The 14,354-nt window shown below is 36.5% G+C and overlaps 3 protein-coding genes across 3 annotated transcripts; 2 read left to right on the forward strand and 1 right to left on the reverse strand.

Annotated features, from left to right (window-relative positions):
- The first annotated feature begins 769 nt into the window (after nt 1-769).
- LOC110885162 lies at nt 770-2,337 on the forward strand. The gene is made up of 2 exons (XM_035975186.1): nt 770-1,217; nt 1,969-2,337. The coding sequence occupies exons 1-2, from the start codon at nt 770-772 to the stop codon at nt 2,070-2,072; spliced, it is 552 nt and encodes a 183-aa protein (XP_035831079.1). The 3' UTR covers nt 2,073-2,337.
- An 8,411-nt stretch (nt 2,338-10,748) lies between these two features.
- On the forward strand, nt 10,749-12,151 carry LOC110885161 (cyclin-dependent kinase inhibitor 7-like). Its single transcript, XM_022132851.2, has 5 exons — nt 10,749-10,935; nt 11,025-11,254; nt 11,398-11,447; nt 11,530-11,715; nt 11,923-12,151. The coding sequence occupies exons 2-5, from the start codon at nt 11,075-11,077 to the stop codon at nt 11,996-11,998; spliced, it is 492 nt and encodes a 163-aa protein (XP_021988543.1). The 5' UTR covers nt 10,749-10,935; nt 11,025-11,074; the 3' UTR covers nt 11,999-12,151.
- Nucleotides 12,152-13,003: 852 nt separating this feature from the next.
- Nucleotides 13,004-13,719, reverse strand: LOC110881769 (arp2/3 complex-activating protein rickA-like). Its single transcript, XM_022129930.1, has 2 exons — nt 13,372-13,719; nt 13,004-13,324 (listed from the first exon to the last, which is right to left on the reverse strand). Exons 1-2 carry the CDS (start codon nt 13,717-13,719, stop codon nt 13,004-13,006), a joined length of 669 nt encoding a protein of 222 aa, XP_021985622.1.
- Nucleotides 13,720-14,354: the final 635 nt, after the last annotated feature.

The following is a 14,354-nucleotide window of genomic DNA, read 5'->3' on the forward strand; positions in this document are numbered from 1 at the left end:
GTTGTGATGGTTATCAATATCAATCACCGACAGATGATTCCGAAGATGGACATTGTTCACCCATTTGGATCTTTTTTAGGTTAACAAATTTTATAAAAAAAAAAGTCATTTTTAATCCATTATATAATTTAAATCGTTCAAATCAACCCATATAAGGCTGGAGGGTGTGGGATGGAGTCCCTAGGGGCTTTATCAAGACACGTCAGCGACACGTAGGATCCACGTCAGCTAGGAGGCTTTATAACGCCTTCCTTTAATTTGAAGGGTGTGGGATAAAGCCCCATATTAAACAAAATTAAAAAAAAAAGATTGTATTGGTTGAAATGCATGTGGGCCTCACCTGAACACTTCTTCCTCCTCGTTACCATGATGGAGCCATGCCCATAGCGCCCCTAGTTAATTTGCTGGGTTTGGGTCGATGACGCCGGGTGACGTCATAGGAGCTGAGGTGGCCATGGTGGCGCCTCCACACCCTCCGGCCTAACAAACATAAAAATCGTTAAAACTAACTCAAGTTGCAATACATATATTAAATGTTTATTTAAATACTATAAAACAAATTTGTATGATTAATTATTTGATTAAGTATTTATTAATCAAACTTTAGCAAGATACATTGTCATTATTATTGTTGGTATTACAATTGAACCCCACGAATCAACTTCATGGACACATCACAATCGACAACAACGTCACATTACCAACCTATAATCATACCATATGTATACCAGTTCAAAACCATGTGCTCCACTTCTTTATATACACAAAAATGTTCATTTTCAACTCCAAATTTGCTCCAATTCAAACCCCGCCAGGTTCCCGCCCTAACGGGGTGGCCATGCCTCCGCCTTACGCAGCGGCACAACCACCGTCACAGAAATCCTGGTCACCCGACCTACACAGAGACGAGGAATGGATCAAACGAAAAGGCAAACACAACCACAGGAGGAGCAAGAGCGTAACTGATGAGGATATTAATGAGCTTAAGGCATGTATCGAGCTAGGGTTTGGATTTGAACATGCGCTTAAGTTGGATGATCGTCTCTCTGATACGTTACCTGCGCTAGGCTTTTACCACGCTGTCAACAAGCAGTATTTTGATACAAAATTGAAGTCCTCAACTTCGTCTTCTTTGTCTGTGTCTTCATACTCGTATGCTGTCTCCGAGCCAGATTTGTCTTCTCAGGCGAACAATCCGCACACTATATTCTGTCAAGGTAATTTATTTAAATTTATTTTTGGTACACGGTTAGGTATTGTGTATTATTAATGGCCTAAAACAAACTAAACCTTATCAAATCAGATCATTTAACTATGATATTGATATAACAACAGCGTTAGGTTTAAAACCCTTGTAAACTTGAAAATCGAGAAAATTATTGTCAACCGCGATCAATTTTTTTTTATTTTTTTTAATTTTAATAATTAAATAAAAGGTTCGATTGTAAAAAAATAATAATAATAATAAAAAAAATAACTTGTAAAGGTTCATATATTTCTCATAAAGTTATACGGTTTACTTTTGTTTTCTCAAATATCTGTAACATACAAAAAGAATGAAAAAATAAAAAAGTTGGTTGATAGCAGTTTTCCTGATTTTTAAGTAGTTTTTAATTTTATAATAATCTAACATAACCCGGCCGTGAGAATTCAGGTACCCTTTTCGAGCTCGAAAAAACGTATCCTTAGTGCTTAACGAAATTGGGTATGGAGCTCACTAAAGGTCAACCTAATGCAAATGGGCTAATAACTAATATAAACCATAAAAATAGTTTTGTAAGTAAGCCTATGTTTGTATGAGTACCCTATTAATTTATTTATTTTTACATATACATATACGTATCGGAGTTTTTTAAAAAATAATGTGCCTTATTTTAACCAAAATCATATTTCTTTTTAATTTTAACCTTTTAAAAGAAAGTTGTTTCAACTTAAACATCTCCCGATTGAATTTCATGATGATAGTAGGTGATAATCCACAAACAATGAAGACAAGGTTGAAACAATGGGCACAAGTTGTTGCTTGTTCAGTGCGCCAATCTTCGTCGTCGTCATCATCATCATCAAGCTGAACTAAAGAGAAGCAAAATGTTCACAAATGATGAATCAAACCAGCCATGGTTAGATTACAAGTTAGGGACTCCAACCGCTACATAATCGACTGAGTGAGAAGTGAGGATGATTTAATTGTGACGATATGAGTACATTTGTAACCGGGTTTGAATCTGCTAAAGCATGCACATGCTTACATTTGCTTTTGTATCATGGTATGATTTAGCTTTTGATGAAAATTTTAGGATCTATGTGCAATAAATGGTTAGAACAAATTACAAATCATGGGTTGGTAGACGGGCAACAAGTTGCGCCGCCACCCCCTTTTGAATTGCAAATCCTACTCGGCTAAACACATAACTATGGCCTACAGACACTGTCGCATGCGCAAGTGCTGCCTTTTGAACCCGCTTCAAGAAACCGGACGCCACAGGGGCCAGATAACCAAAGGTATCGAACGCGAAAGGAAGGAAGGCATGTTGATTATCTATGCATGCCTGCTCGTGCTTGGATATTTTCCCCGCCTCAGCCTTCCGCGTCGCTTGCCCTGGAACAAAACCACTGCCCCTGAAACCGACAAGAGGCGACACCCCTGTGAGATCAATGCAAGCATGCTTACCCCCGGACCATCCAAAAACCAGCACATCGGCTGGTCGAAGGGAAGACCTCCCCTCCTTCGGGTCCGTTAGGAAATTAACCGGAGCCTCTTTTTTAGCAGCGATACCAGCTCGCTTGAGAACGTCAAACAACACATCTCTAACCAGATCGTGTCTGTACTTGAAGCTAGGAAGCTCTTTGCAGTGAAGGGCATGTTCCCCGAAGCTATCAAGACACACCTTCCGACAAACAGGGCACGGTTCATCCTCAGGGTACAATGGTATCATCAATCGATATTTGAGGACAGACCGATATTCTACTGCCGACATACATTGCCCCAAGCCCTCGATCGGGATAACAGTAAGGAAATCTTGAGCGTGGGGGGCTCGTAAACAATCAAACACAGCTTTTTGCCGAGGGGATAACCCGAAAACACCATTGATTTCCTTCACGGTTTTACCATAAAAAGCACTCGCCAAAATGGTTTGAGGTTCACGGGGGGCGGTGTCTTTATTAGCAAAACCGCCAAGGTCAACATCAGGAAGAACGGCTTGTAAACCATCCAACGCAGCCCTAAAGTCCGAATCCAAATCACCCATACAACAAGCTCGCAGAATATGATCTTGAAGTTCCAAAGATTGCACTCTGGAGGCCACGAAGGCAAAAGACGAGACATCCCTCGCCGATAGTAATCCAAGCCCACCCTCTTTGATTGGCAAGGAAGCCAATCGCCATTGCAAGTCCCCAAAGAACGGCCCCCCGCCAACCACAATATCATCAATGGTTTGCCGAAGCCCTTCATCAAACAAAGTAACAGCCGCTCCAACATAAGATGGTTGGCATGTGCGGAGACCAAAGATAAGCTTGGCAACTCCCATGCACGAACGCAGTAAAAGGAGTTCACATTGTGGGTTCTTAAGTTGTGGGAGTACCCTCATGAGATCGACAGCCCGGGAGGCCCTCTTAACAGCCAGGTCACTGATGAAGTCCCGATCACGGCTGACAGCACCCCCCAATAACTTGACTCCCAGCTTAGGCCTCCCAATATCCTCTGGGAACAACCCCTCAGCAAACGTCTCCCCATTGCATGATGGCCAGAACAATTCAGTCTTCCGAACATTTAGTTGGAGCCCCAAAGAAGGGCCTTCCCTTGAGATAACTTCTAAAGCCTTAGCCACTTCACGAACAGGACCAATAATCGTACCATCATCAAGGTACCAAGTTGTTTTACTTTGATTGACAGCTTTGATTGTTTTACTTTGATTGACAGCTTTTCATTGAGTGGTATCTTGTCTTTAATTCAACGTAATTATGATGGTGATTTCTTGTCACCCAACTTTATGTAAACGCGCTAAATTTTGTTGATGATTATGCATTTTGCTTTGACACATGGATTTGATGCAATTTGCGTTACTCTGTCCCTCAAAAGTCATATGCATTCACTTGATGACTCTTATTTACTTTTATGAGACACATTTGTGAGATTACTAGTTGGGAATGATCTTGGTTTAAAATGGCGCTCTTAACGCGTGAGTTGCACTAGGCGATCTTGAAAGCACCGCATAGCCTTGAGGTTGCGCCTTATAAGCATCTGGGTCCACTTGGTCAAAATTGAGGTATGTCGGGGGTGATATGTAAAAATAATTAAAAGGATACAGAAATTTATCAAGAAGGATTTACTTGATAAAACGCTAATATGTATGTAGCTTTTGGTTGTACATAGAGTAACACTTATATGTAAAAACAATTAGGGTTAAGTGGGTCAATCAAGATATGACTTGTTTATCAACAAACAAGGGCGGACGGTTGGGTAGGCGGGTGCACCCTTTGAAAAAAAATAAGTGTATTTTATAGGCATAATCCCAATCACACCACTTTAAAGTTTACTTAAACCCCTCGTTCGCACCCTTAAAAGATAATTCCTGGGTCAGCCACTGTTAACAAATATTTGCATGACCAAGCAAATGTAGTGTGTGGTTAAGCATGCGGAGTTGTTCGGACCACAAGCGGCTAACCAGGTACTCGAAGCCTTACCAAACGCTTTCAAAGCCAGCTCAGGTTTGAAGTGGACTTGTATTTTTTTACTTTTCAATATGAAAGCTTGCGCCAGACATCGAATGTAGGTTCGTGTGTTACCAACCCATATAAATATCATAGATGTGGCTTGAGCTTCAGGTTAAGTCTCACTCATAGCATTTGATGCCAAAGCTAATATTTATCAAACTCAACAGTGTATGAAAATTAAAATAACATATTCTTTTTCATAGCACAAAGAATAAATCATCAGAGCATAAGTGCTATATATATGTAATGATTAAAGAAAATAGCAACCAAAATGTGTTAGAAGAACTTGTGAAATTTTTGAAACACTTAAACCCAAAATCTGTTCTTGAACTTGTGAAATCAGCCCATGAAGTTCATAGAGTAACGCTTATATGTAAAAACAATTGGGGTCAATGTAATTCTCGAAATGTCATGCAAGATTTTTGCAGGCCCATTAAAGGCCCAAACTGCTTAAGGAACTCACAGGATGAAACTAATTCAGACAAAACATTCGGATATATCGAATTTAACACACTGTCATAATCCTTCTCTCAATTTTTACACGTTTTACCTAAGGGGTTAGCTAAATGCACCCCCTTTTTTTACTAATCATACCTCCTTTCTAAAAATATAGTTTAAAAGTTATTAAATTTTACCCCCCTCTAAACAATTCAAATACTGTTTTTGAATACTATTGTGTTTCTATAATTTGAAGACACTTTCTCTTACTAGCATTTTATTATGTTTCTATAAAACGTCATTAAAATTAATAAAGAATATTTTTTAATACAATAAAAAAGTTTCAGAACTTTTTTTTGAAAAAAAAACAGTTGCTTTTATATTTTTTTATTTATTTTGTATTTTAGTTCTCTCATCTTTCTATTTCTATTTTTATTAGTATTATTATTATATTAAAATGTTTTTTAATATAATTAACAAATTTTATTTATTTAAAGTACTAAAACATAAAAAGAAAATAAAATGTTATTTAAGTTGGCTCGCTTTAAAGCTTCATTCAAAATTTTTGTGTATCATTGTTTATACAAACTGAATTCGAATACCCACTTCAAGCCGCTATGAACAAAAAAAATCCGTTTCAAAATTAAAATGACTCGCTTTAGTTTAAAACGTAAGAAAACGATTATTTTTCAAATAATCAAAAAAAGTTTCTTTTTTAAATAAAATAACGTTTTAAAAATAAATACTAGTAATAATAATAATTAAAGATAAAAAATGAAAGAAAAACAAAAAGGTTTGAATTATATTAATGTGAAAGTTGAAGGAGGTGGTACGTTCAGTAGAAAAGTGGGTACATTTAACAGCACCCCCTAACCTAATTTGTTTTTATCATATATATGTGTACACACACTATCATTTTACAAATAATTTGTTTTTATCATATATATGTATACACACCATCATTTTAAAAATAATTAAACGTCTCATAAAGTTCAATAGTGTGTTAATTAAAAACGAATTAAAGGTCAAGACTTAGATGAATTGTTTAAATCGTACAAACCATACAAATGGAAGCAACCTAGCTGTGTAAAGGAACTTAAGGTTTATATAGAGAGAAAGTAAAACACATTAGAACGGATAGATGGTTATCTATGAATTGTTTAAACTTTAAACCGTACAAACGGGAGCAAACTAGCTGACTCGGTTTGTTTGTGACTTATTCTGTTCAATTTATTTTTTAAAAATCCGGGTTTAAAGGTTTGGCTCGCAGGTTGGTACTTGAAGTATCTATCATTTTTAATATTTTACAAGTATCTCTATGTTTTAAACTAATATTTTATATAACCATAGTGGGCTGGTTCCTTTAAACTAAAAACGTTTGATAATTTGAGTTTTTTTATTAGGTTTATTTAGAATGTTTGCAATGTCCTTAAAGGTTATTTAGTGGCTGTTTAGCAACATCTGAATGGTTAAGTGCTGAATCAGTAAGAGGAGGTCTGAACCATTAAGTGTTGAACTAGTTGAGGTCTGAACCATTAAGAGACTGTATAATGTTTAACTGTTCAGAGGCAAATGTCTGACCAATTCAGATTAGAGTTCTTAACCATTCAGACTCTTTATAAATCTTAACCATTTAGAGGCAAATATCTAAACTATTTAGACATCTGCTCGTGAAACAAACAGTCTGAACCATTAAGTGTTGAAACAGTAAGAGGTTTGAACCATTAAGAGCCTTGTTAAGAGGTAAACAAACAACCCTTTATAAATTCATCAAGCATATAATGTCTTCAAGTTCTTTTAATTTTTTCGTTATCTTAGGAAAATATGCTTGAAGATATAGTTGTATTTTGGACAAACCATTTGAGAGTACGTGTGTCGAGTTGCTCTGAGATCAACTAAATTTGACTTTGTTTTGTTCAACTTAAAAAAAAAAAAAAAATCGACTTTTTTAGATTTTGTACAAATAAACACATCTTGAATTTAACTCGTGAGTAACAATGCATCTTCAAATTTAGTTACACTTTTATAGAAAAAAATGATGCAAGAGTATGAATGCGATTGAATGGAGGCGTTTGGCGTACCAAAATGATATTATAAATCCCCTACATGTGAGGCTTAGTCTCATTCCAACGACCTTTAATTTTGGTTTTTTGTATTTTCGTCGATGTGCTGTCATGGGCCTAAATTTAATGCACCTCCATGAGTTTTTTTGTCCCCATATTTATTTCTCTTTGTACCTTCATTCGGTCAATTGATTGTCTTTTTGGTTCTACAAAGCAATTTTTGTTTTTGAGCTTGGAAAATGATGATAAATAAGGGTGTTGATGGAATGTTGAAATATGATTATACGTTATAACAAGGTAAACAAACAACCCTTTATACATTGATCAAGCATATAATGTCTTCAAGTTCTTTTAATTTTTTCGTTATCTTAGGAAAATATGCTTGAAGATATAGTTGTATTTTGGACAAACCATTTGAGAGTACGTGTGTCGAGTTGCTCTGAGATCAACTAAATTTGACTTTGTTTTGTTCAACTTAAAAAAAAAAAAAAAAAAAAAAATCGACTTTTTTAGATTTTGTACAAATAAACACATCTTGAATTTAACTCGTGAGTAACAATGCATCTTCAAATTTAGTTACACTTTTATAGAAAAAAATGATGCAAGAGTATGAATGCGATTGAATGGAGGCGTTTGGCGTACCAAATTTTGGTTCTACAAAGCAATTTTTGTTTTTGAGCTTGGAAAATGATGATAAATAAGGGTGTTGATGGAATGTTGAAATATGATTATACGTTATAAAGGCTACTAAATGTCCTCCCTCCATTTGGCAAGTACATCACAATAAGTGCTCATGATTTGTCTATAGTAACACTCATTTAGACTAGAACCAGAAGCATTAAAAAAATGTGTCTAGTCAGTTGGCTTTTAAAGTGTCTCCGTCTCTCTAAATCCGTTTCTGCCTAATTTTCTCCGGCTACTTAATTTCTCACACTCCTCATCAATTCTCTTCTCTTTCTCAGTTAGAAACTCACCTCCTCATCGCCACTTTTCCTTTTCATTGTTAGCCACCACCGCGTCTTCTCCTCTTCACCGAAAGCCATCACTGTGAAACTGCTATAACCACCACTCCCATTAGGGCTGTAAATGAACACGAACAAGGCTTGTTCGTGTTCGTTCGTTAAGGAAATGAACATGTTAGTGAGACTTGTTAAAAACAAATGAACTCAAACGAATATTTATAAATATAAATGAACACAAACAATGTTTATGAACACAAATGAACATACACAGACATATATTCATTTTAGAATAAAATATGCATTTTCCAGTTACAAAGATTATAAAGAATCCACCAAAACATAAATGAATACACTATCGAACGTTCACGAACATAAACAAATGAACACAGCCTCTGTTCATGTTCGTTCGTTTAACTTAATGAACACAATTTCTTGTTTGTGTTCATTCATTTATTAAAAAACGAACATAAACAAACTTCCCGCCAAACGGTTCACGAATTGTTCGCTAAATGTTCAGTTCATTTTTAGCCCTAACTACCATACACCGCCGCCGTTACCTTGCAAAAAAAGCTCCTATATGTGACACCTCCCTGTGTTTGTTCTTCATTCTTGCACTTTACAAAACATGGGCGTGCTTAGATGGTGATGGTTTGTGGCAAAGAAGGGTTGATCGGAGGTATGGACAAGTACAAGAGCGACAAGGGTTTTCGACTCCGGTCTGCATTGTTCAATTTCTTCAAGATCAAGTAACTTCTAATGATGTTTATATGGCGTTTTTCTTTTAGATCTTGTAAGTTCTTAAGGTATTTTGGTTGAAGATGTTCATTAATTTTATTTTTTTTCTTGTAACTTTGGAAATTAAGTGTAATATTTGGGTTGAAGATGTTTAGTGGTATGTAGTGTAATTACTTCTTGTTTTGTTTAATATTTTGATTATTTTGAAACATTACTTGGATCGACGATGTTGCTTCGGCTGATCACGGTTACCGTACGACCAACAGTATTGTACAATCTTTTTTTTTGTTGATTTTCTTCAACTTTTAATTTTTTTCTTTTTTTAGTTTTAGGGGTAGATATGAGCTCGGTGCCAACCGATACAGAATCGGTATTTATATCGAAAATACCAGTTACGGTACCGGTATATGAAGGTAAAAATGGTAGTGAACTGGTACCAGGAACATCAAAAGTCGGTACCGAATTGGTACTTAAAAACTTTCGGTTCCACAAATTTGGTACCGGTACCCAGAACAATTTGCTCTGGCCACTGGTTTCATACAAACAACATCGTTACCATACAACTTTTTCTGTTGATTTTCTTTCGTTTATCTTTTAGTGTTTTTTTGTACATTTTCTTTTTATTCTTGTCAGCAGTTTCATTCGCAACACGCTCGTGGTGATTTTTAAAACACATCTAAACACAGACTAAATAACAAAAGAAATTCGCCGCAACGCGGCGAACTTCTTTAAACCTAGTTCATATGAATTTCAAATTTTAATAACCCACAAACGCCATAAATGGATGAGTTAGAGTTTACTACTAGGTTGTTCCATCCTACTTGTTTCGCATGTCACCATAACGAATAATCCACAAACGCCATAGACACATCAAACCCCAACAACTAAGAGGCGACAAAATAGACGAACTGTCACCACGCACGAGCATTCCCACTATTAATTTTAAAAATTGTACTTAATATATGGAAATGAGACTCCGTTGTTCAAACTTAAATGTAACATAAATATATAATCACGGTCAATCTGATACTCAGAATATATGTTTGTAATTTTTCATTTTACCTGTATAGGGTCCATTTTTAAGAATCTATAGGATCATTAAGAATGGAAGTCCTATTACAATTTGCAAGGCAGAAGTTGTGAACAATAATTTTGATTCTTGACCCAATATAGAAGCCGTTGTGTATAACTACGCAGCAATATAAAGTTAACTAGTTTTATTTCGAATGCATTTTTCCGTATTTTTTCTAAAGTCGTCATTACATGATGATTTTTGTTTAAGCGTCTCTTCTTTTCATCGCTCTATAATCGTCATTATATGGTGATTTTGTTTAAGCGTCTCTTCTTTGCATTGCAGGTTGTATGTTTTCTAAGGATCTTTACTTTGATCATGATATCATATTTTATTATGTTTCCAACCCAACTCGAAAATATTAATGTTTGGTCATAGGAAATTCAACTATCAAATAAAGGTGACCCAATAAGAAAAAAAATCATGAATCCGTCCCTAATTTTAAGCATTGTCACCATGAACTTCTCCGCCCTCTCTAATAATCTCCACCTCTCCCTCTATTCTTTAAAAAACACCGAAAACCAAACCATTGGTATGGTCGAAATGACATCGTGTGACCATAAGTGCAAGCATGTGTTCTTCCTTTGGCCTTTTACCGGCTATCACCAGTAAACGTGGCGTCAACTGAAAACTAGAAGATGAAAGAGTTTCCATTATTAACTGAAAAAAGAATAATTTACTGTTGACAACAAAGGTACTTTTTATTACTATTATACAAGGTGGACCTTTGTCGTCAGTCTATTTCTTAAATCTTTGGTTATGTACCAATATAATATAAATTATAACACCATCATTACACCTACATATCCCCAAAACCAATGTATAGAATTAGAGCGTGAAACTGAGTCCACAAGTAGCTGTCAAACGGAATCCCTAGCAATAACATCATCGATGTCGCAGCCATCATCATTTCAGTTATGAACTAGAACTTTTTAATCACGGTCATCATAAGGTATATTCTCTACCGATTACAACTAAGGGTAAAACTTATGTTTTCATTAAGGTTTTATTTATAGAAAAACTAACATGTTTTGATAACAGGGTCAGCGGACACTCTTGACCCTTCTCTGACTCCGTCAATTAAAGCTGTAATGGAGGTTGCACGGGTAGGAGTCACGACTAGAGCTCGAGCTACGTTGGTGGAGACAATGGAGACGGTTGATAATCCGGTAACAGTGAAGAGGAGGAAGCTCTTGTTTGTGAGAATTGAAGAATCTGAAAGTTGCTCTAGCACCGGCTCAGTAGAGAATCTGAAAGTTTCAGATCTAGAGGTAATGTGTTAAGATATTTTTACAATGTATTTTATTATATTTTTTTATCTGTATTTTAAACTGTTGTTTTTTAGCTTTCTTTGAGTTTTAAACATTTGACATTTAAAAAGTTTTAAAAAGTTTAATTTGTTTTGAATTTTCAGGAGAGTGTTGAAACTGGATCGGCTGTATATAATTCAGATGGAGACGAAAGGTTTTTAATTATTGATGATTTAATTTCCTCATTTATGTACATGGTTCAACATTGTCTTATGTTTTATCTTCTTTTTTTTTAGCACACCGGAGAGCGAGTTCAAAGCAGAATCCAGCGAAATGGAGTCGACCACAGGGAAGCACTCATCGATTGCTAAGAACCCTTACCCGCGTGCAATGTTATCGAAGGAGAAGATGCCACCGGAAGCTGAACTCGAAGCGTTCTTTGCGGCTGCACAGGAAGGCCTTAACAAACGTTTTAAAGACAAGTAAGTAATATTGTTAGTTCTCTTGAAACATCTGTGTGAGGCTAAACGTACCCCTGTATAACCCTATGACTAAAAGTAAAGAGATGATGTGACTGGTTTAACGAGGGTACATTCATTAAAAACAATATGAGAGGGGTACATTTAGTATAGCCTAACACACAGTTACATAAATGTCGCGATTCATAACTAGTGCTATGTCATGTGCAGGTATAATTTCGACATTGTAGATGATACTCCATTGAAAGGTCGTTTCGAGTGGATTCAAGTGAGTGGATTCAAGTAACGCCGGGAAAATGAGGATGACAATGATGATGATCGGAGAATAACCAAAGTTTAGAAATAAAATGTCAAATTAAATCTTACAGTTTAAATTTGATAAAGATCTTCATGAATGCTAATTTTTATTTCCTTTGTTGATAAGTTCTTCTTTATCATATATGCATAATAAAACGGAAATCACTATTCATTAGGGGTTTACAAAACAATAAAAAAAAAAGGAAGACTTTGGGTACACCGTGGACGGGACGGAGAGCAAGAAGGGGCGGTGGTTTGAAGCTGCCGGAGTTGGCGATAAAGGTACAACAATATTATTACTGACGACTTGACGTGTAAGCAACGAACACGTGTTTGAATGCCGGAAAGCATATACTGACTCCCATGTGGATATGGATCCTAGCTTACTTGTGAGTGGGGGTGGGGTAGACTCGCAGATAACCCATGTACAAACATTGCTCAAGTCCAACATGTGATTACAGGTGGTTAGTCCAACGTCTAATGGTGTAACACATGTCCGACGCTACGGATAACCGCCCACTCTCCTCCACGCCAGAGCTCTTCGCTTTTCTCACATTCTTTGCCCGATTATCTGGTTTTCACTCGCTTTACAAACGGCGCCTAAGGGATGGTATAATACACTAAATACTCTTTAGTGTATGAGTAAATTACAAAAAACGTCCTTTATGTTGATACTAGATTGCAAAGTGCGTTATTTATCTTTAAAAAGTACAAAAAAAACGTACTTGATTTTTGCAAACCCCTACACATTATGTCATTTTTCCCTAACTTAGTTATTTTTCATTGTTAAGTATGTTTGAAATAACCTAAATACTCTTACTGTTAAATAAATAACTAAAAAATTAAAATAAATATAATTAATATTTAAAAATTATGTCGGACCTACCACCTACCCCACCCTCTTCATTTTCCCAATCTTCACCATCTCTACCTTTCACCACCACCTCACCCCGCCGGAAAACGCCACCAGCTCACCATTTCTGTCGGTGCCACACTAGTTAATCATACCTGTATCTGAATTCTTCTTGGACCGCATCAATTTTCGCAGCTGCACCTGCGACTCCATCAATAACTTCATCTTTCCAATATCCATATCCTTAGTAAACTCCATCCTTTGCTTCTCTAGTTCGACCATCTCCTTTTGTTTCGTTTCTTCAACTCTCTTATACACATCAGCAAACCTTCCTATCGCCCCCGCCAACTCGTAATACGCATCGCCGCTCGCCTCACTGTCATCCTCGGGTAACTGTTTCACTCTATCCCCGTCAACTCCTCTCCGGTTATTAACGGCGTCAACAACTTCTTGCCAGTGGTTCTGATGGAGTCTGCCGGTGTTAAGTTTCAGGATCCGTTTTCCCAGGCCTCGATTAACGTGAATGTTGTGTCTTCTGACCAGCAGTCGTCTCTGACCGGAAACGGTGTCATTTTGGGAGGACGAGGCGGTGGTTTTGGGTTAGGTTTTGGTGTTGGTGTAACGTCATTCTGTACAGAAGTGGTGGTGGTGGAGTTGTTGTCTGAGGATGGGTGAGTGGGGGAAGTAGGTGGTTGACTGGTCCATGTTGACGCCGGCGGTGATGACGTGTCGGGGGGTATGGTGAGGTTCCGAGAAGGTTTGTGTTTTTCCGGCGGGGTGAGGTGGTGGTGGTGAAAGGAGGAGGTGATGAAGATTGGGGAAGATGAAGAGGGTGGGGTGGGTGGTGGGTCCCACATAAATTTTTAAATATTAATTATATTTCTTTTAACTTTTTAGTTATTTATTTAACAGTAAGGGTAGTTAGATCATTTCACACCCACTTAACAATGAAAAATAACTAAGTTAGGGATAAAACACATAATATGTAGGGGAATCCAAACATCGAGTACGTTTTTTTTTGTACTTTTTGAATATAAAGGAAACACTTTGCAATCTAGTATCAACATAAATGACAATTTTTGTAATTTCCTCTACACTAAAATAGAAAGGGTTTAGCTAGTTTTCAAAAGTTGTGGTGTATAAATTTCTTTTTTTTTTTTGAACATGGGTATAGGCAAGTTAAGCTCCTCATGTATTAACCGAGATAGAGTCGCTGATAACTTAAATTGAGGCAAGCATAAGCAAGCTCGAGTCAACTCATAAGTCTGAATGAGCTCTATATTTATATAATTTTTATTGGATGTTCTATATATATATAGGGGTAGGTTAACGTACAAATGAAGTTATCGTACAATACGTACGCTATAATCTCAGCCGTCCGATCATCTTCCCGCATTGAATTCGCATGTTGTTTTTTTGTAACAATTTCGCATGTTGGTTTTTTAACATGCGATTTCATCAAAATTACCACATGCGAAATTGTTACAAAAAA

Source organism: Helianthus annuus, chromosome 7 (genome assembly GCF_002127325.2).
Source record: "Helianthus annuus cultivar XRQ/B chromosome 7, HanXRQr2.0-SUNRISE, whole genome shotgun sequence".
NCBI classification, from domain to species: Eukaryota; Viridiplantae; Streptophyta; class Magnoliopsida; order Asterales; family Asteraceae; genus Helianthus; species Helianthus annuus.